Source organism: Salvelinus alpinus, chromosome 9, assembly GCF_045679555.1.
Source record: "Salvelinus alpinus chromosome 9, SLU_Salpinus.1, whole genome shotgun sequence".
Classification (NCBI taxonomy): Eukaryota; Metazoa; Chordata; class Actinopteri; order Salmoniformes; family Salmonidae; genus Salvelinus; species Salvelinus alpinus.
The window spans coordinates 76,599,687-76,622,008 of record NC_092094.1 but is presented as its reverse complement, the minus strand read 5'-3'; the positions used below and the strand labels follow the sequence as shown (position 1 = coordinate 76,622,008).

Genomic DNA, 22,322 nt, shown 5'->3' with positions numbered 1-22,322 from the left:
ATTGACTGATTTCCTCATCTGAACTGTATCTCAGTAAAATCTTGCATTTATATTTTTGGTCAGTAATATTTTTGTTCAGTATAGTATGATGCATTGATGAGCAAGGCCAATTATGCCTGTATTCAATAACAATAGTTTGCATATTGAGCTAAATGTAGGGTTCTATTCAATCCGCATCACAGAAGTTCAGTTTTACAGCGTGATTGAAATTTAAAAGGCACTGTTCCCTCTTTAGCGGAGACTGCATTCACGGTAAACACTGCATATGTATTTTTGAAGTGGAAACGTCTACGAGCAACAACTTCTCCAGCCACTAAGTGGTAGGCCACACAGCTCACAAAACGGTACCGCTGAAGTGCCTAGCGTGTAAAATCGTCTGTCTTCGGTTGCAACACTCACTACTGAGTTCCAAACTGCCTCTGGAAGCCACGTCAGCACAAGAACTGTTTGTCGGGAGCTTCATGAAATGGGTTTCCATGGCCAAGCAGCCGCACACAATCCTAAAATCACCATGTGCAATGCCAAGTGTCGGCTGGAGTGGTGTAAAGCCGCACTGTAGTGACTGAGTAAAATACAAATGACTTTTTTTATTAAAAAGTGAACATGTGTTATCAATTTGTATAAAAATACTTTAACCAATTGCAATCTACTCAATCTCTTCAATTGTTTTCACTGAAATAAAGAAAATATTTAACCTCTCAGATGTCGTCTGGGTTGAAACAGCTATTTCTGATCTCTGCAACAAAACAACTATTTCTGGTAGTCCAACACAATCTAGATACATTGAAGTCAGTGTACACACTAAAACAATTTACACACACCAATTACACTACGGAATACAATATATTCAAAACCCGTTGACGACAAGAGAGGTTACCAATACTTAACTGACCCTGTCCTACTTGGCACCTGTGTAAATCTGAAGCGATTGAAAAGATTAAAGCAACATGGTGAAACTCCCACATAGCCAATCATACAGCAAGGTGATGCTACTAGTTGAACTGATTGAATTTAGGTCTAAGGCAGATTTATATCACTACCTTTAACTATCTAATAAATACAAATCTAACTGAAATCAAAGACGAGATGTTAAGAGTTGTACACTTTCGTGGGAATCTTTTATTTACATCTAGGCTATAGTACATTAAAACAAAGGTTTGTCAGTTCATCCAAACACACATTCAGTATCAGTAACTAAACAATTTTTTTTGTTAAATCACTTAAAACAAGATCCCAGTAATGACAAGCCAGACATGAGAAGCACTGAACAATATTTGTTGACATTTGACCATGGGGGGGGGGGGAGCACAGTAAGCAGCAAAATAACTAACATTTTCAGGAGTCAAGAGGGCACATAAAGCAGGATTTGAATATTGTACAGCACAGTTTCTGACAAATATATTGGCATCCTTGCATCCGTTTTTATCTCAATATCACATTTCTAGATAACAATTAAGTACCAATTAAGAGTGTAAAACTGAAAACTAGCTGTTATCGGCAGAGAGGTTTTGAACTCTTTCTTAATGGTCTATTAACTCATTTACTGCCTGGTGATGTCACCAGAGGCCAGAACTCCATCCCATTAAAACAGGTTGAAATTTCAGGCAGTCTTTTCAAACAGCTCTTACGCTAAAAGGGCATTATCATTTTCACAATTTCAGTATTATTCTAACCTCAGTGTGGAAATATATATAAAACACATGAAAATCACTTTGACTGCACTGGGCCTTCAAATAACTCCCTAACTTTTGGCCACAGTTTATTGGTTTTTCAACATTGCAGAACCAATTTTGTTGTGAACTTAAATTTACAATTTTAATTGAGAAAATAAAAGACAAATGGCATGGACAAATGGCATCGACACCCTGGAGCTACTTGGTTGCACATCCTTTGGCAAAGTTAACTGCAGACAAACACTTATTATAACCATCAATGAGCTTGCTGCACCTTTCAACTGGATGTTTGGCCCACTTTTCAGTAGCAAAGTGCTCTAATTCTTCAATGTTTGAAGGGTAACCTGCAGCAACCTCTGTTTCAACTCTCGCCATAGGTTTTGGTTGTGATTCAGATCAGCAATCTTCGCTGGCCACTCCAGAACAGTCTCTCTTCTTGAACCATTCCTGGGTGCTTTGTGTGTTTTTGTTGGGGTCGTTGTACTTCTGGAACACCCTCAACCTTCAATGGAGACCACATTTTTGGACACTGGGTTTAACATTGGACTCCAAAAATACCTGATGACCTGCGGATTTCATGATGCCTTGCGCACGCTCAAGAACCCCCAATACCAGTGGCAGCAAAGCAACCCCACAGCATTATCAAACCTCCCCTATCTTTGATTGTAGGGATTGTGTTCTTTTCATTGAATGCTTCAAACACAGGAAGAAACCATCTTATCCTATGCGCAGATTGAGGAAAATCTTGTTAGTAACTGCTTACATGAGGCAGGGCTGTACATAGCAAAGATCAATACATTACTGATTGAAATATGATTGAGTGGGCAGCCTGCTGCTATACATGACTGGTCTGTAATCAGTGCACAAATTATTCCTAAGCATCTTCACACACCTCTTGCGCAACGGGAGAATCTCTGTTGAAATAGCTTAATCCGGGACTAGTTTCTGGGCAACTGGCCCTGTGTCGTACACTGCCACCTAAATAGCAAAGAATAGATCAACGCATAACGAAACCTTTCAAGGGTTTTCTCCGGTGTATGAAGGGGATCCTAATGCTGAACATCTCAATTCACACTGTTAACTGTGATACAAAGCCCCTTTCCAGTATCAACTGACTCAACAATGTCTTGCTCGGATTGACAATGAGAAATGTAGCACATCATGTTATTTAATTGTGTTCTTATTAGTCGTCTTCTTCAGTGGTGAGATTTTCAATTTGTGTTGTTTTTCCCGGTGGTACTTCAAACTTTGCAGGTGTGGGTAGCCCCTCCCACATTCACAGCATGAGTAAGGCAACTCGCCTGTGTGCACTCTCTGATGAGCTGTTAGTTGAACTTTTGCACTGAAGCGTTTTTCACAATCAGGGCAAGGGAATGGTTTCTCTCCTGTGTGCATTCTCTGATGAATTTTTAGATCAGTTGATGTATAGCATCGTTTCTCACAAAAGGAGCAGGAGTATGGCTTCTCTCCAGTATGTACTCGCTGGTGTGCTATGAAGTTGCTGCCTCGTGCGAATTCCTTCCCACAGACAGTGCATTTGTACGGTTTCTGTCCAGTGTGTGATCTTTGATGAATTGTTAAGTAACGTTTTAAGGTAAAACTCTTCCCACAGTCAGAGCAGTTAAAAGCCTTCTCTCCTATGTGTATTTGCTGGTGTGTTTGTAAACTAAATTTCTCAGGGAAACCTTTTCCACACTGTTGACAAGAGAAAGGTTTTTCTCCAGTATGTGTAAGTTGATGTCTTCGTAATCGAGAAAGTACAGAAAAACTCTTCCCACAGTCAGCACAGTGGTGAGGTTTAACTCCTGAATGTACCCGCTCATGCAATTTCAATTCAGCTGATGTAGTAAAGCGTTTCTCGCAGCCAGAGCAGTGGAAGGGTTTTTCTCCAGTGTGAATTCGTTGGTGTATCTTAAAGTAACTCGCCTGAGAGAAATTCTTCCCACAGTCAGAGCAGTAATAAGGCTTCTTTTCAGTATGAATTTTCATGTGAACTTTTTGGTGTAATTTAAAACTGTCAGGACGTGAAAAACATTGATCACATTCAGAGCATTGGTAAGGCTTTTCTCCAGTGTGTTGTCGCAGGTGCACATTAAAATAACCAGTTTGAGCAAAATCCTTTCCACAATAAGGGCAGTGGTAAGGCTTCTCTCCAGTGTGAATTCTCTGATGTACTTTCAGATCATTTGATGTTTTGAAACTCTTACCACACTGAGAGCAGTGGTGAGGTCTTTTTGTTTTGTCGGCATCCTTTAGTTTAAGATCTGTTGCAGATGAGTTCTCGCCAAGCTCTCCTGGAGCAGAGATCTCTCCATGTTCGGTTGATGCAGATGAATTCTCTCCAAGCTCTCCATGTTGGTTGGGCTTTACACCTGTGTGAGGGAGGGGGTCTTGGGCTACACAGAGAAGAGAGTCAGCATCAAGTTCATCAACACAAGTCAAATATAACCAAATGCATAATAAGGGTTTGCAAATTTGATCAAATACCTGGATGAGTTGATCCTTTGCTATCAACAACCTCAACTTGTATAGATTGTGCATTTGGCCCCAGCTTCTTCCTGCAGTCCTCTACCTGTACTCTAACTCTCTTGAGAGGCAGTAGTGTCCACTGAGCTCCACTGTTACAGCCAGGACTCAGTGATTTCCTGCAGTCTTCCAGCAGTACTGTTACCCACTTGAGGGGCATATTGGGCTCGGGTTGGTGGGGAAGAGACATGCTGGAAATGTCCTCACAATCCTAAAATAAACACAACATAAACAGAGTGTAGGTGGTGTCAAATGGACTAATAAACACTGACAAACTACATCACTTGGTAATGTAGGCTTACTACGCTACCTCCTCCAGTTTCATAGACTCTGCATTTGTCCCCAGCAGATTAATGCAGTCTTCCAGCAACAGTGCAAGAGTTCCACTGTTACAATCAGGACCCAGTGACTCTGTAGGTTCGGGATCAGGGTGGTGGGGAAGAGACATGCTGGCACTGTCCTCACAATCCTAGAATAATGACAACAGATATTATGTAGGTGGGTCAAGTTCAATATCTGTATACAACACACACTAGATTTATGAAAAGGTGTAGTAGCAAGTGGGACAGTTCAATATAAACAAAAACATGTATGATGTGTAACTGTTAGTCATTTTAAGTGTTTTTCATGGTTGCAAAGGCAAGGAACGTAAATGCCACCGCAAATCAAGAACAACCCAAGTCTTTTACCTTGAGAAATGAGACACACGAAGAGGAGTTTAGCTAGCAACTAGGGATGCACGATATATCGGTGAACATATCGGAATCGGCCGATATTAGCTAAAAATGCCAACACCGGAATCGGCCAATGTCTAGTTTAACATCCCGATGTGCAAAACCGATGTCAAAGCTGACGTGCATACCTATATAACGTAGGTACGTGACATAATGACGGCACGTAAAATTTTACGCTATATGTGCAACACAGCATTCCTAAACTAGCCCACAATGTCTGCTGTGTGGATCGAGCAGTCATTTGAAAGAGTAACAAAATTTCAGCGAGACAACTCAAAGGCGAAATCCACTAAAGCCAAGATATGGAATTCATTGCCCTTGACAATCAACCGTTCTCTGTTGTTGGTGATGTTGGCTTTCGCCGACTGGTCGAGCACCGGTCAACACTACAAAGTGCGCTATTACTGCAACTCGCTGTTGGCTGGGCTCCCTGCCTGTGCGATTAAACCCCTACAACTCATCCAGAACGCCGCAGCCCGTCTGGTGTTCAACCTTCCCAAGTTCTCTCACGTCACCCCGCTCCTCCGCTCTCTCCACTGGCTTCCAGTTGAAGCTCGCATCCGCTACAAGACCATGGTGCTTGCCTACGGAGCTGTGAGGGGAACGGCACCTCCGTACCTTCAGGCTCTGATCAGGCCCTACACCCAAACAAGGGCACTGCGTTCATCCACCTCTGGCCTGCTCGCCTCCCTACCTCTGAGGAAGTACAGCTCCCGTTCAGCCCAGTCAAAACTGTTCGCTGCTCTGGCACCCCAATGGTGGAACAAACTCCCCCACGACGCCAGGTCAGCGGAATCAATCACCACCTTCCGGAGACACCTGAAACCCCACCTCTTTAAGGAATACCTAGGATAGGATAAAGTAATCCTTCTAACCCCCCCCCTTAAAAGAGTTAGATGCACTATTGTAAAGTGGTTGTTCCACTGGACATCATAAGGTGAATGCACCAACTTGTAAGTCGCTCTGGATAAGAGCGTCTGCTAAATGACTTAAATGTAAATGTAAATGTATTTTTCAGATGTTGCCCTACTGGAGTTACACAGTAATAGCGTCACTGCTATTAGCTTCACGACATACATACAGACTATGGAACGTCGTTTGGGTCTTTGCGTGTGAAAAAAGATACAGTAGCACTATCAAAGCTGTACAAAAAAATCTGCAAACAAGCAAACACCGGCCACGAACGATGTGTTTACAATACCGCGTTGGTAATAAAGCATCATTTGTTCGACCGCAACTTCTGGGGTAACTAGCTTTAGCTTGGTACCTAGCTAGCACCAATACAACCAGCCTGAAATCAATGACCAGTAGAACCTGCAGTCATTTTCATTATTCTTAGCAATGATTAGGAATCCTTGTGGGTAAGTATTAGCTAGGTTGCCACTTGTTGTTCGCCTATTGAAATTGAACTTTGGTTCATGAGAATAAATAGCTAGCCAGCTACTTAACCCTGTTGCCCAAAGCTAACATTATAAGCAGTCAGCTGGCTGCATCTGGCTAGTGAGGCTGAACGCACTGGGGTTGTGAAGCAAGCCACAATAAGGATTAGGCACAATAGTGGAATTTGCGGTTTGCCTTTAAAATAAAAGTATGTAATTGACAGTAATGCAAATGAATACAAATAGAATTATGCCATACTTTGATTTTGAAGGCTAACCGCAAAATCCACTATTGTGGCTAATCCTTATTGTGTTTAGCTTCACAGATGGGTCCGACCACCATTAATCAAATAAGAACTGTCTTATAAATGAGGGTTATTTTAGATGACACCTAGCTATATAGTTAGCTAGCTAAAAACAGATGTCGCGTTATTTGACGTGTCAAATCGTGTTATTTGAATTGTATCGTTTTATGACACGCAAAGACCCAAACGGCATAGAAATCCTGGTTGAGAATGAAATGACTGAACAACAAAACAGCACAGCAAGGAAATGAAAGAAATAGGTTTTGATTATGTTTGACTGGTAATGGGGACATATGTAAATGCCAACAAAATAAATTTTTGGTCAGTGTGGTGTGTGTGTAACCTTGATTTAACTAGGCAAGTCAGTTAAGAACAAATTCTTATTTACAATGATGGCCCGGACGATGCTGGGCCAATTGTGCGCCGCAATATGGGACTCCCAATCACGGCCGGATGTGATACTGCCTGGATTTGAACTAGGGACTGTAGTGACGCACCTTGCACTGAGAAGCAGTGCCTTAGACCGCTGCGTCCATGTGTGTATTAACTATTTAACTGTACTAGAATGCTTAAAAGGCCGCTAAAATGGTAAATATCGGTATAGTTTTTTTTGGCACGGAAAATATCGGATATCGGTGCATCACAACTAGCAACCTAACGTTAGCTAGCTAATAAATCATATGAAGTAGTCCAACATAAGCTGTTACAGCTTGTGGATAGCTGTTGACATGCTGCTAGTGTTAAGGGTAAACAGCCAATTCTAGACAAATTTTTACTTGGTATTACTTTCTTCGATATCAATTCGGAAATGCCTGTTTCTAGTTACAGGTGGAACTCCAATAAAAAGTTAATATTCGTGAGGAGTTCCCTCACCATTTTAGCTGGAAGGCATCTCGCACTTCCCAACATATTTGCAGGAACTATCAGTTCTAAGCAATGCAGCCATGTGACCCAAACACATGCAAGAGGCATTTCTCACTTTGTACAAAAAGTAGATTTAATATTTTAATTAATTTAAAAAGGACCTATTTGAAACTGTTCACAGACATTTATAAAGGAGACAAGCTACTTCCGAATCGGGAACAAAGAAAGTATTGTCAAGTAAAGGTTAGTTTAAAAATGTCTCCCGGTGATTTGTATTAGCTACGGTATACAGTCGTGGCTAAAAGTTTTGAGAATAACACAAATATTAATTTTCACAAAGTCTGCTGCCTCAGTTTGTATGATGGCAATTTGTATATACTCCAGAATGTTATGAAGAATGATCAGATGACTTGCAATTCATTGCAAAGTCCCTCTTTGCCATGCAAATGAACTGAATCCCCCCAAAAACATTTCCATTGCATTTCAGCCCTACCACAAAAGGACCAGCTGACATCATGTCAGTGATTCTCTCGTTAACACAGGTGTGAGTGTTGACGAGGACAAGGCTGGAGATAACTCTGTCATGCTGATTGAGTTCGAATAACAGACTGGAAGCTTCAAAAGGAGGGTGGTGCTTGGAATCATTGTTCTTCCTCTGTCCACCATGGTTACTTGCAAGGAAACATGTGCCGTCATTATTGCTTTGCACAAAAAGGTCTTCACAGGCAAGGATATTACTGCCAGTAAGATTGCACCTAAATCAACCATTTATCGGATCATCAAGAACTTCAAGGAGAGCGGTTCAATTGTTGTGAAGAAGGCTTCAGGTCACCCAAGAATGTCCAGCAAGCGCCAGGACCGTCTCCTAAAGTTGATTCAGCTGCGGGATCGTGGCACCACCAGTACAGAGCTTGCTCAGGAATGGCAGCAGGCAGGTGTAAGTGCATCGGCACGCACAGTGAGGCGAAGACTTTTGGAGGATGGCCTGGTGTCAAGAAGGGCAGCAAAGAAGCCACTTCTCTCCAGGAAAAACATCAGGGACAGACTGATATTCTGCAAAAGGTACAGGGATTGGACTGCTGAGGACTGGGGAAAAGTCATTTTCTCTGATGAATCCCCTTTCCAATTGTTTGGGGCAGCCGGAAAAAAGCTTGTCCGGAGAAGACAAGGTGAGCGCTACCATCAGTCCTGTGTCATGCCAACAGTAAAACATCCTAAGACCATGCATGTGTGGGGTTGCTTCTCAGCCAAGGGAGTGGGCTCACTCACAAGTTTGCCTAAGAACACAGCCATGAATAAAGAATGGTACAAACAGTTTGCTGATGAACAATGCCTTTTCCAGCATGATGGAGCACCTTGCCATAAGGCAAAAGTGATAACTAAGTGGCTCAGGGAACAAAACATCGATATTTTGGGTCCATGGCCAGGAAACTCCCCAGACCTTAATCTCATTGAGAATTTGTGGTCAATCCTCAAGAGGCGGGTGGACAAACAAAATTCCACAAATTCTGACAAACTCCAAGCATTGATTATGCAAGAATGGGCTGCCATCAGTCAGGATGTGGCCCAGAAGTTAATTGACAGCATGCCAAGGCGGATTGCAGAGGTCTTGAAAAAGAAGGGTCAACACTGCAAATATTGACAGGGCGATCCGGGCGAAGACGGTGGAACTCCCGCAGCATAGAAGGGTCCAAAACATCCTCCCCCGGGACCCAGCATCTCTCCTCCGGACCGTACCCCTCCCAGTCCACGAGGTACTGAAGGCCCCTCGCATCAAATCCAGTATGGCGCAAACGGAGTACGCCGGTGCCCCCTCGATGTCCAAAGGGGGCGGAGGAACCTCCCGCACCTCAGACTCCTGGAGCGGGCCCGCCACCACCGGCCTGAGGAGAGACACATGGAACGAGGGGTTAACATGGTAATCGGGGGGAAGCTGTAACTGGTAACTAACCTCGTACAGTCTCCTCAGCACTTTAAAATGGCCCCACAAACTGCGGCCCCAGCTTCCGGCAGGGCAGGCGGAGGGGCAAGTTTCGGGGCCTCACTGCGGTGACAGTCTGCGCTGGCCTTCTGGCGCAGCACGGCCCACTGGAGGTGAACATGGGAGGCATCCCAGGTCTCCTCTGCGCGCCTGAACCAGTCATGCACCGCAGGAGCCTCGGTCTGACTCTGATGCCAAGGCGCCAGAACCGGCTGGTACCCCAAGGACGAGAGGTTAGTGGAGGAGTGGCGGAGCGAGATCTGAGCCTCGGCCCAGGGCACGAACGCCACCCACTCCCCCGGCCGGTCCTGACAATAAGACTGCAGAAACCTACCCACATCCTGGTTCACTCTCTCCACCTGCCCATTACTCTCGAGGTGAAAACCTGAGGTAAGGCTGATCGAGACCCCCAGACGTTCCATGAACGCCCTCCAGACCCTCGAAGTGAACTGGGGACCCAGATCAGACACTATATCCTCAGGCACCCCGTAGTGCCGGAAGACGTGTGTAAACAAGGCCCCTGCAGTCTGTAGTTCCGTAATGAGACCGGGCAGAGGGAGGAGATGGCAGGACTGGAAAAACGGTCCACAACGACCAGGATCGTGGTGTTACCCTGTGAGTGAGGAAGATCGGTGAGGAAAATCGACCGACAGATGCGACCAAAGCCGTTGTGGAACGGGTAAGGGGTGTAGCTTACCTCTGGGCAGGTGCCTAGGAGCCCTACACTGGGCGCACACCGAGCAGGAGGAAACATAAACCCTCACCTTTGCCAAGGTGGGCCACCAGTACTTCCCACTCAAACAGCGCACCGTCCGATCGATGACTGGATGACGTGTGGGCCCAATAGATCAACAGGTCACGGACAGCAGACAGAATGTACAGACGCCCAGCGGGACACTGGAGGGGAGCGAGCTCTGCACATAACGCCCGCTCAGTGTCCGCATCCAGCTCCCATATTACAGGCGCCACCAGGCAGGAGGCCGGGAGTAGGATCCATGGGCCGCTCCTCTGTGTGATACAGCCGGGACAGTGCGTCTGCCTTAACATTCTGGGAACCTGGTCTGAAAGGGTGAAAACAAAAACGGGTAAAAAAAAACATGGCCCACCTTACCTGACGAGGATTCAGTCTCCTCGCTGCCCAGATGTACTCCAGGTTGCGGTGGTCAGTCCAGATGAGAAAAGGGTGTTGAGCCCCTTCAAGCCAATGTCTCCACGCCTTCAACACCTTGACCACAGCCAACAGCTCCCGGTCCCCCACATCATAGTTTTGCTCCGCTGGGCTGAGCTACTTCAAGAAGGCACAGGGGCGGAGCTTCGGTGGCATACCGGAGCTCAGCCTCGGACGCGTCAACCTCCACCGTAACGCCAAAGAGGCATCCGGATGCGCCAGCATGAGAGCCGAGGTAAACAGAGCCTTTAGGTGACCAAAAGCCCTGTCCGCCTCAGCCGACCACTGAAAACGCACCGGGCCCCCCTTCAGCAGTGAGGTAATGGGAGCCGCTACCTGACCAAAACCCCGGACAAACCACCGTGGTGGGAGTCGGCCAATTACGCATGGCTGAAATGCAGTCACTCTCCATCTCCACCCCTGAGGTGGAAATGCGGTATCCTAGGAAGGAGATGGACTGCTGGAAGAACAGGCATTTCTCACCCTTGACATACAGGTCATGCTCCAATAGTCGACCAAGCACCTTGCGCACCAAGGACACATGCTCGGCGCGTGCAGCGGAGTATATCAGAATGTCATCGATATACACCACTACACCCTGCACGTGCAGGTCTCTGAAAATCTCGACCACAAAGGCTTGGAAGACTGACGGAGCATTCAACAACCCGTACGGCATGACGAGGTACTCATAATGCCCTGAGGTGGTACTGAATGCGGTCTTCCACTCGTCTCCCTCCCGGATACGCACCAGGTTGTAAGCGCTCCTGAGATCTGGTTTAGTGAAGAAGCGCGCCCCGTGCCTTGACTCAATCGCTGTGGCTATGAGAGGTAGCGGGTAACTGTACTTCACAGTGATCTGGTTAAGGGCTCGATAGTCAATACACGGGCGCAGACCTCCCTCCTTCACGAAAAAGAAACTCGAGGAGGCGGGTGAAGTGGAGGACCGAATGTACCCCTGACGCAGAGATTCGGAGACATTTGTCTCCATAGCCGCCGTCTCCGCCTGTGACAGGGGATACACGTGACTCCTGGGAAGTGCGGCGTCTACCTGAAGGTTTATCGCACAATCCCCCCGACAATGCGGTGGTAATTGAGTCACCTTTGGCGAGAGCCAAATCGGAATATTCGGGGGGAATGCGCACGGTGGAGACCTGGTCTGGACTTTCCACCGTAGTAGCACCAATGGAAACCCCCAAACACCTCCCCGAGCACTCTCGCGACCACCCCGTGAGAGCCCTCCATTGCCATGAAACAGTGGGGTCATGACAGGCTAACCAGGCCTATCACCACAGGTAACACAGGAGAGTCAATGAGGAAGAGACTGATTCTCTCCCTGTGACCCCCCTGCGCCTCCCTGATAAAGCCGGACCCTAATGGTCGACTGTCAAACGCGTGAACTGGAAAGGGCCTAACCACTGGAACAATGGGGATCCCTAAGTTATGGGCGAATGCTCTGTCGATAAAATTCCCAGCCGTGCCTGAATTGACGAGCGCCTTATGCTGGGAATGCGGGGAAAACTCAGGAAAGTTGGCTTGCAAAAACAGGTGGGCAACAGAGGGCTCTGGGTGAGAATGGTGCAAGCTCACCTGGGATGACGCCAGAGCGCTCTGCCTGCTGCCTCGACCCCAAGAGGAACCAACCCAACACCGACCGGCAGTGTGACCTCTGCGGCCACAGATGGTGCATGTGAAGGCCCCCCCTCCGGACTCCCCGAGCGCAGCACCCCCTAGCTCCATAGGCACCGGAGTGGTGGTGCTGGGAGATGAAACCGACAGAGCCGCATCTGAACGTCCGCGGGTGACCAGCAGGTTATTCAGCCGGATGGACAGGTCCACCAGCTGGTCAAAGGTGAGGGTGGTGTCCCTGCAGGCCAACTCTCGATGGACATCCTCACGCAACCTACAGCGATAGTGGTCGATCAGGGCCTTGTCGTTCCATCCCGCTCCGGCGGCCAGGGTCCATCAAACTCCCTGGGAAGAGCGAGACGAATCCCACTGGGACCGGGTGCAGAGGAGGTGAGTAGTGGAGACCCCTGTTGTGCTGGTGGGGGTGCTGAAGGGACTCCCAGCGGTCCATAGTCTGGACGACGCGGTCCATGACAGCGCCGAGATGGTGAAGCATCGCCGCGTGCTCCCGGAAGCGCTACTCTACCCCCACAACGGGGGCACCCACTCCTGCTGACTCCATTGATAGGTGTGGAATTCTGTAACGGGGGGAGTGACTGGTTGCCGGGAAGTCAGGCGCAGGAGAACTTTAATATACACCCTGGCCCAAAGGCACAGGCAAGGCAGCACAAAGCACAACCACGGTGACATGAACCGAATTAAACAAAACAAACAAACCTAGGTTTGAAACAAACCTAGCGCAAGCCAGCCTGTAGCGTAACACCCTACACAAAGAACAATTCCACACACAGACATGGGGGAAACAGAGAGTAATATACATTTAGTCTGATGAGGGAATGTGAACCAGGTGTGCGGGAAAACAAGACAAAACAAATGGAAAATGAAAGGTGGAGCGGCTGTAACATAAGGCTGTAACATAACAAAATGTGGAAAAAGTCAAGGGGTCTGAATATGCACTGTATATGTAGCTGTAGAGGGATAAGTGTGTTGACCTATGCCACCCCATAGTAATACAGTACAACACCGGTTCTTGGATATGGTTTTACCCAGGGAAGAGGCTGAGACTAACAACTTTCTGGAATTAATTCCAGACATTAAATTTTATCCCATTTTTCTCCCAATTTCGTGATATCCAATTGCGATCCAATTACAATCGTTTCATTGCTGCTACTCCCCAATGGGCAGGCCTCCCGAGTGGCGCAATGGTCTAAGGGTTAGGGGAGGGTTTGGCAGGCCGGGATGTCCTTGTCCCATCGCGCTCTAGCGACGCCTGTGGCGGACCGGGCGCATGCATGCTGACACGGTCGCCAGGTGTACAGGGTTTCCTCCTACACATAGGTGCGGCTGGCTTCTGGGTTAAGCGGGCGTTGTGTCAAGAAGCAGTGCGGCTTGGCTGGGTTTCGGAGGATGCACGGCTCTCGACCTTCGCCTCTACCGAGTCCGTACGGAAGTTTCAGCGATGAGACAAGACTAACTACCAATTGGATACCACGAAATTGGGGAGAAAATGGGATTCAAAAAAAAAATAATTTGTCAAATGTAATGATGCCCAGCATGTGCAGTAAGGCAAGAAACAGCATGCCCTTTTCAAATCATAGTGACAACTGAAGTGGCCAAATAACTCAAAGGGTAACGTATAGGCCAAGACTCCTGGAACACGGTTAGAGAGCACAGGTGAACCGTGTTCTTATAAGCCCAGTCATTGACCAATCGCATGTGAAAACAGAGTTTTGACTGGCAACTATTTAAAAGAGGATCCCAGCCATCTCGTGTAGATATATGTATTGCTCAATTCTTAAAATGAAGCACCTTAAATCTGCTTTACAACCTGGCATACATAGCACTCATGAGTTTCACGTTTGGAGAAGCCAATTTTCACCATAAATATGCACCTTTATAATTAGCACATTGCGGACTTGTGTAAGATAGCCTACTACTCCTAATGCGATGAGTATTTGGATAGTCATAATTTAGACTAATAATATAACTCAATCACTGTTCGCAACAAAGAAAAGACTTCAATACATGGCTAAGTGCGTATAGGCCTAGGGTATATCATATACCTTTCTTCTTTCTTTGCATGGAAAAAATTGGGCCTTTTATAAACACATTTCATGCAATTCTACTACACGTTACATGACTGGAGACATTAGCAGAATCATTTTTAATATGACAAATTACAGGGTAGCCTACTCTGTTGACACTGACAAACCTTTCAGAAAAAAACGATGTGGTGCATATGACAGGCCTACGAGAAGGGGAGACAAGTAGAATCTGACGTCCATCTAAACTGGAGGAGGAAAATATTGTCAAAAAAAAAAAACTTAAGGAGCCCTGACCCAACAATGATAAACAGCGAATATGCTCAGTGCGCACTCACCGGGGATATTGCCGATCCTCTCCGCTGGCGCCAATAAGATAGACTATACTGTTGTTTATCTCAATTAAATTGAGAATTTTGATAATGAAAAGACTAATCTGTCTTTTAGTTGTCTTCTCTTTACAGCAATAACTATGTTTTTCTGCAATTGTATTTAGAAATATTGCGGTATGCCTGCTTTGGCCTCTACTTTTCACAGACAGTCGCAACTCAACAATAATCTGCCCAAATTGCACGCGCCGCCTTTCCTTCCAACTGTAGGCAATAAGATTTAAAACAACACAACTTATTTTTTTGATATTAAAAAAAAAATAAGCTAAATGATCCTCTGTGGCCAAATCATGCTTTAGTAGCCTATTTTGAATTATTGTATTTCTGTATAGATGGGAGTAGGCTATTAAAGGCTATATAATTTTGGAAACTTTATTCAATTTACTTTAGGAAAAGCTTACATTCCCCAAGCCTTATGGATGCGCTGCCTATGCTGGCATATTAAAAACAAGCGTAACATCCACTCGCTATTCGAATGCAGGCTACGAATTAGTTTTTTTTGTGGGCCATTCTAAATAAAACATTATTCCACCTATAGGCTATATATAAAGACCAGATTAAATTAAATTGTTTGATCGGTGAGAATATTATCAAGTGCTTGTCAAATTGTGACTGAGAGACTAATGAAGTGTGTGCAGCCTGTGCAAGAAACAAAGCAGAGCCCATGCCTTTCATGCAACATTTCTCAAATCATCATTAGAGTCGCATCATGCAACCTTAGAATGTATTAAAAATTAAAGCATATAGCCTAACGTTTGTATCACAACTAAAGTTGCATAAATAACTTGAAAATAATTATATAGGACCTGTTTTTGTTGTTGTTAACTGCTCAACACAGAACAGCTGCATGTGCGCAATCCCTCTGAAATAATTTGGAGAAAATATCATTTTATTCAGCTATGTTCAATTGTATTCTTCATACTTTAAAATAATATACAATAATGCCACGGAATTCGAAGTAAATCTTCTCTGCTAAATGAACTGTGTAGTCCACAGCCAGATCAGGGCCTAACATAAAGGACAACTCTGAATATCCTATTCTGTTCTGAAATAGGCTACATTTTCTTCATATCCTGTGCCTTTAGATCTGTCTAAAATAAATGGATTTATTGTGATGGTGTAGGCTATATTAAATTGATTTATTTGACATTTTAAAATGTAGATGTATCAAAAGGTCAGGAGATGCTAAACGTGTTTATGTTAATTAACGGTCTGTGAGACCGGTAGTTATTTGCATGACAATCACCGGCTGACAAAATGTCGTGACCACCACAACCTTAGTTAACACCATCATCTTTAATATGCTCACAAAAAGTAAATGAAGATCTAAATGCAACTTCACATGAAACTGATTGAGATTAAATGATTGGCATGCAGATGGAGTCAGGACATTTCAGCAGTAAAATGTGAAGAATGTTGACCTCATTTTGTATTTATGTAGGCTACACTAACCAGGTTTCCATCCAACCTTTTCATGCGAGTAAAGCACATGTCGGATAAAAAGAAATGTCACGAAAAGCTTGATGGAAATATGTCGGTAAACGTTCCAAATGTCGACAAAACAAATTACGCTTGACAAGGTGGGATCTTGTGTCGGTAAAATGAATTATGTGGAACGCTTTTATGATCAAATATTGATATAATAACCATCATATAGAAGTAAATTGGAGTTACGCAAATGTATTGTGTGGCCCTCCCACTACGACTCGGAAAGCATGCAGTTTCTTGGCTACAGATTAAATAAATTACGATGAACTTCACAGGGTGGTGAAAGTGCACGGTAATGAGCTTGATACTACTTTCTAATAAATAGGAGGGTCTTATTCTGGTGACATGATGATCGATGCTTGGCTGCCATTTGACAAATTAAAATAATATATTTTGTCCATAATAATCTTGGTCTGGGCGATATGGCCAAAACATCATATCACAATATCTCTCTCATTTTTGACGATATTTTATGTTTTGGATTAATTAAAGTTCTAAATATGCTTTGAGTAGTTTATGACACTAGGGTGGCAACACAAATAAGTGATTTCAAATGGGGCTTTCTGATTGTTTTATACTGTTCAGTCCAACTTCAAACAAAAATAATGTTCAGCATTTTCTAAAATGTCTGCATTTCTTGCACTTTTGTTATCCTTTCCACACTGTACCACGCAGGGCTGCATGATATGGGCAAATATTCTAGGCCTAGTTAATTGGTGAACTGTTGGAATCATGAAAATATAATTATTATTCTAATTCTATAGTTGGAATATATTGGGCAGCACCTTGAATTCATTGTTGTTCGACATGACAACGACTGAATAAGCCAGGGAGGAATTCTTGACAGGGTATAAAACCAAAGTGTTGGTCATTGTTTCCAGGGGATCCTAATTAGATGTTACATTCCATGTTCTTACTTCATGTAGCTAGCGAACATATTCATGTTTCACTTATTCCTCTGATTTAAGATACCATTGCAAACAATATGCTTATCTAGGCCTACACCAGCACTGGTACCAGCCATTTACGTTTGCTCCGACTTAGCAAACTACTAGCTAGCCAGACAACTAGCGATTAGCATTAGCGGCTAACAATAGTCACAACAAACTAGCAGACATTTAGATACAAAAACGAATCGTGTACTTGTGGAAAGCAGCATTGTTTTCACCAACATCTTGTTGCGTCTATCTGACCATGCAGACTGCAGAGTGAACGGAAAGAAAGTGCTTGTGACTCCGTGGTCGAGTAACTGCTCTTTCCTTGAGTGACAGGGCAGGGCTTGAGTTGGGAAGCGGAAAGACGACTCAAGTAGCGAACGGAGTAAACTATAAAAACGGACCGCCTGAGTTCAATGTCACATTTAACAAACCAAACATTGAAATACCGTTACAGAAGGTAAAGTAAAAACCCAAACCGGTCCATGCATCAATAACGGGTATATAGTCAGTGGCAACGCGTCATTCAAGGGCAGGTGGGGCTGGCCTATTTTGCATGTTATTTTGGTAATGATACGTGTCACATACCAGTTTGCAAACCATGTAAAAAAACAACAACATTATATATATATATATATATATAAAATTGAGTTAATAAAGCTGCACACAAACATGGTCTCTTTCTTGAGTAAGGCAGCTCCAAAATGCAGGTGTTTCAGCCTAGCTCAGTGCATTCTGTGGTGGTGGGGCAAGCCAGCAGAAAATATGGAGCATTGCACCGTGATTGGCTCAGTGTTCTGTCATTCATAGGGACACTACGTCACCGCCAAGTCTATGGGTAAAGCTAGAAAATTTTAGCCACTTGGGTGCTGACAGAGTTACATTAGAAGTGCCTATCCAAGAAGGTCACTGGCCACAGATAAAATGACGTCAAATCACGTTATATGTACAGTAGCTTTGATTGGACTGACATCATACTTTCAAAATCTTAGCTAGCAGTCATCATCATGAATCAAGTCGTCAATCTACTAGAAAATCATTTTTAATCCTTGTCATATGAAGAGAAATAATGACGAGAAATTATAGACAAAACGTATCGGTGCTCATCGGCCATTGGACATAAACATTACACAACAAGTTGGAAATCGCAAATTCAACAATGAGTAGTTTGGAAGGAATCAGTGAGAGTGGCTAATGTTAACTGCAAGCATTGCAAAGCAATCACTAGCCTGCTATTCAGTGGAATGGCTGTGTGGTCCCAAATCTGGGATTAAGGGTCTCTTTTCCAAGTTTAAAAAGATAAACATTCAACATTGGCCATGCTGTCAATGAAGCATGATTTGTGCCACGCTCAAAACAACTTAACTCGTAACTGCAAAAACTTAACTTCAGTGAGTTCAAGACAACTGGGAAGTCGGGAATAAACGAGCTCTGACTGGGAAAATCCGTTTTGAACGGTCATCCAACTCAGAATTGTAAATCCGTCCTCTTTCTAGAGCTACAACCTGAAGATCAATGACATCATCATGATTCGACCTTGTTTTTTCCCGAGTTCACAGTTCTTTTGAAAGCACCATAAATCCAGAGAATGCCAGACTTTGATGGCAAAATTTACCCACGAAGGACCGCACCGCCACCTTCCTGTTCAAGTGAGCACAGCACAACAAGGTGAGTCCAAAAATGTATTGTATGCTGCTGCATAAATTATGTCATATGCCACGGAGATATGTATATTGAAGCTAAGAAAGTAATACTAAGTGTATGTTGTGTAGTAAGATGTTAGTAGCCCATGTGCCTCACCCTAATCATTTGGTCTATTTACCCCTCTTAATTTTGCCTACTGTTCTGACTTGGTGGTGCACATATAGCCTATAACCTGTTTTAGAGAAATGTAATCATTGAATATTGAATATTTACTGCCTTTTTTCAAAGGCAGTAAACGAGGCTGAATTAAGTGTTTCGCTGCCACACAAGGCTCCGCTGATAGCTAGGTGTAGCCGTGGTAAGATGTTGGGACAGCAGTAGGCTGTTTGTGGGCACCGTTTGTCACCGTTATAGTACAATTAATGTATTGTTTAGTGTTGTGGCTTTGCTGGCATGCATCCCACTTTTTTTCCCCCTCCCACCAAGATTTACATGCTAAAATCGTCACAGTATATAGTAAAATACAGTATACTGCCCAGCCCTATAATAATATCATCATCTAGGTAGCCTACCCACACTGTATCTGCGAGCTGTTGGCTACAGCACACGTGCCAAGACCAGAGTGTGCACATTCGCTATATAAGTAGAGTTGACAATGTAATGAAAACCCATTAACTTGTATTTTCTATTGTAACCACAAAAGTTATTTTTATGTACACTACGTCATCATGAACACCTCCAAAACAAATGTTTTTTGTGGTTTGGTAAGAAGAATATCCCTCTCCCCACAGGTGTGATTACTAACTCTGAGGGTTTAAAGCTTGAGGTAGTCACCTCATATACAAGTAGTTGGGAGTATGGATAGACGGTACACTGTCCTTCTCTCAGCACATATCAAAGCTGCAGGCTAAAGTTAAACCTAGACTTGGTTTCCTCTATCGTAATCGCTCCTCTTTCACCCCTGCTGCCAAACTAACTGATTCAGATGACCATCCTACCCATGCTAGATTATGGAGACTAATTTATAGATCTGCAGGTAAGGGTGCTCTCGAGCAGCTAGATGTTCTTTACCATTCGGCCATCAGATTTGCCACCAATGCTCCTTATAGGACACATCACTGCACTCTATACTCTTCTGTAAACTGGTCATCTCCGAATACCCGTCGCAAGACCCACTGGTTGATGCTTATTTATAAAACCCTCTTAGGCCTCACTCCCCCTATCTGAGAGATCTAATGCAGCCCTCATCCTCCATATACAACATCCGTTCTGCCAGTCACATTCTGTTAAAAGGTCCCCAAAGCACACACATCCCTGGGTCGCTCGTCTTTTCAGTTCGCTGCAGCTAGCGACTGGAACGAGCTGCAACAAACACTCAAACTGGACAGTTTTATCTCAATCTCTTCATTCAAAGACTCAATCATAGACACTCTTACTGAAAGTTGTGGCTGCTCTGCGTGATGTATTGTTGTCCCTACCTTCTTGCCTTTTGTGCTGTTGTCTGTGCCCAACAATGTGTGTACCCTGTTTTGTGCTGCTGCCATGTTGTCATGTTGTGTTGCTACCATGCTGTGTTGTCATGTGTTGCTGCCATGCTATGTTGTCATCTTAGGTCTCTTTATGTAGGGTTGTCTCTCGTCGCGATGTGTGTTTTGTCCTATATTTTTAATCCCAGACCCCATCCCCGCAGGAGGTCATTTGCCTTTTGGTAGGCCGTCATTATAAATAAGAATTTGTTCTTAACTGACTTGCCTAGTCAAATAAAGGTTCAATTAAAAAAATCACGGACAGACCTTTATGCGCAAAAAGTACATTTTATGGAAACATCTCTGGTAGGTAAACGCGCATATTGTTTTTATGCGGGTTTTAGAATATTCGCAGTAAAATCTGGCGCCAATTAGATGGACATTTAACTGTCCTGCAAAATCATCCTTTTGTCTTGCATTCTCTATTTTAAAATGTGGTCACCCTACGGATGCTGGATATAACTCAGAGTTCCGAACTGGTAACTTGGGGTTAAAAAAAACTAGCACCGAATGGGAAAAATCTATTTGAACGGTTATCCAATTTGGGCCTCTTTCTAGAACTCCTACTCTCCGACCTAAAGGTTATGATTTGACCTCGTATTTTTCCGAGTTCCCAGTTGTCTTGAACATGGCATCTGAGCCAGATACTATGCAGCATTTAACTCTGAGCTGAATACTGTAACGTTACTGGATGTAGCATCTAGCTCAGTGTTACAGCCTCTATTGGCCAACCCAAGGACAACTGTTGCATACCCTTCATTCAGTGACATACCATTACCATTGTTTCCTATCATCTCGCAAATCTCCGTTTTGAACGACTGACTTTATTACCAAAATTATACACTTAGTCAATTTTGACGCTAGAATGAATGTTTGACTCATATCGATGGGACTGTAGCTATATGAACTAACGTTAACTATACGTAGCCATAATCTCTTGCTGAAGCTAGCTAACGTAAGCGAACCATGATCTTGCAAAGACGAACGGAAACTGTTGCTGTGTTGGCACAAAACGGGCTAAATATGCTGTTTGCTTACCATGTTATTGAATTAGCTGTATCCCTCTTCTTATTTTTTAATGGTCGTTTCACGTTTGTAGCTAGTTATGTTATTAGGTGCGTAATACTATGCAAATTAAAGTTCGAAACCTCTCTGGCTCACTGAGGTATACTATCTCTATGAACGCTCTGGCTAGGCCACGAAATGAAAAGCATTCTGCGCATGCTCCGAACCTTATTTTTCTTCTGGGGAGAATCGTGTCGATTGGCATGGCTTGTGATGCATTACCGCCACCTACTGGACTGAAGTGTGGATGGTTGATTGAGAAAAGCTGACCTTCTATAGCCTTCTTTTGTATAGTGTTGATGATACATTATTTTAACAACATTAAAATACATTTCACAACACATTAAGTGCGTGCTCTCAGGTGCATGCTCTTGTAACGGATGTGAAATGGCTAGCTAGTTAGCGGGTACGCGCTAATGTAAAAATCAAGCTAGGCTTCCTCTACAGAAACAGGACATGTTTGTCCTCTACAAATAGAAGACAAATTGTGCACGCTACTTTTATGTATGTTATAGATTATGGGGATATTTTTTTTTACATGCATGCTTCAGCATCAACACTTAAATCGCTGGATGCTACTTATCATTGTGCACTTAGGTTTATTACGGGTGCTAGCTACAGAACTCACCACTGTGTTTTATATCAAAATGTGGGTTGGACTTCGCTGTCCGTGAGACGAGAACAACATGCTCTCGTGTTTGTCTATAAAGCACTTCCGAATAAACTACCTTCTTATTTATCATCACTCATCAATATTATAATTCCTAAAACCAGGTCTCAAGCATGGATTACACTTGAGGCCCATGCGATTTCCACAGAGTTGTGTATGGCTGCATTTTCCTGTTATGCTCCTTGCCTACGGAATAGCCTGCAGACTAAATTTAAACTTGAGACTCTTGTCCCCTTGCCCATTTTAAATATTTATTGGAGGATTTTTATTTTTGTATTGCTTGTAACTGTTTCGGGTAATGCAAGTT

At 44.0% G+C, this 22,322-nt stretch overlaps 1 protein-coding gene across 3 annotated transcripts; it reads right to left on the bottom strand.

The window, feature by feature from the left end:
- Window positions 1-1,089: 1,089 nt before the first annotated feature.
- LOC139530643 (zinc finger protein ZFP2-like) lies at window positions 1,090-21,494 on the bottom strand. Of its 3 annotated transcripts, XM_071327230.1 has the most exons (5): window positions 21,319-21,494; window positions 4,510-4,668; window positions 4,161-4,410; window positions 3,881-4,069; window positions 1,090-2,175 (listed from the first exon to the last, which is right to left on the bottom strand). In XM_071327230.1, exons 1-5 carry the CDS (start codon window positions 21,319-21,321, stop codon window positions 2,171-2,173), a joined length of 606 nt encoding a protein of 201 aa, XP_071183331.1. In that variant the 5' UTR covers window positions 21,322-21,494; the 3' UTR covers window positions 1,090-2,170. The 3 variants fall into 3 exon arrangements, with proteins under 3 accessions (XP_071183331.1, XP_071183329.1, XP_071183330.1); XM_071327228.1 differs by lacking the exon at window positions 1,090-2,175 and having other exon boundaries at window positions 2,698-4,069; XM_071327229.1 differs by lacking the exons at window positions 1,090-2,175; window positions 4,510-4,668 and having other exon boundaries at window positions 2,698-4,069; window positions 21,319-21,450.
- Window positions 21,495-22,322: the final 828 nt, after the last annotated feature.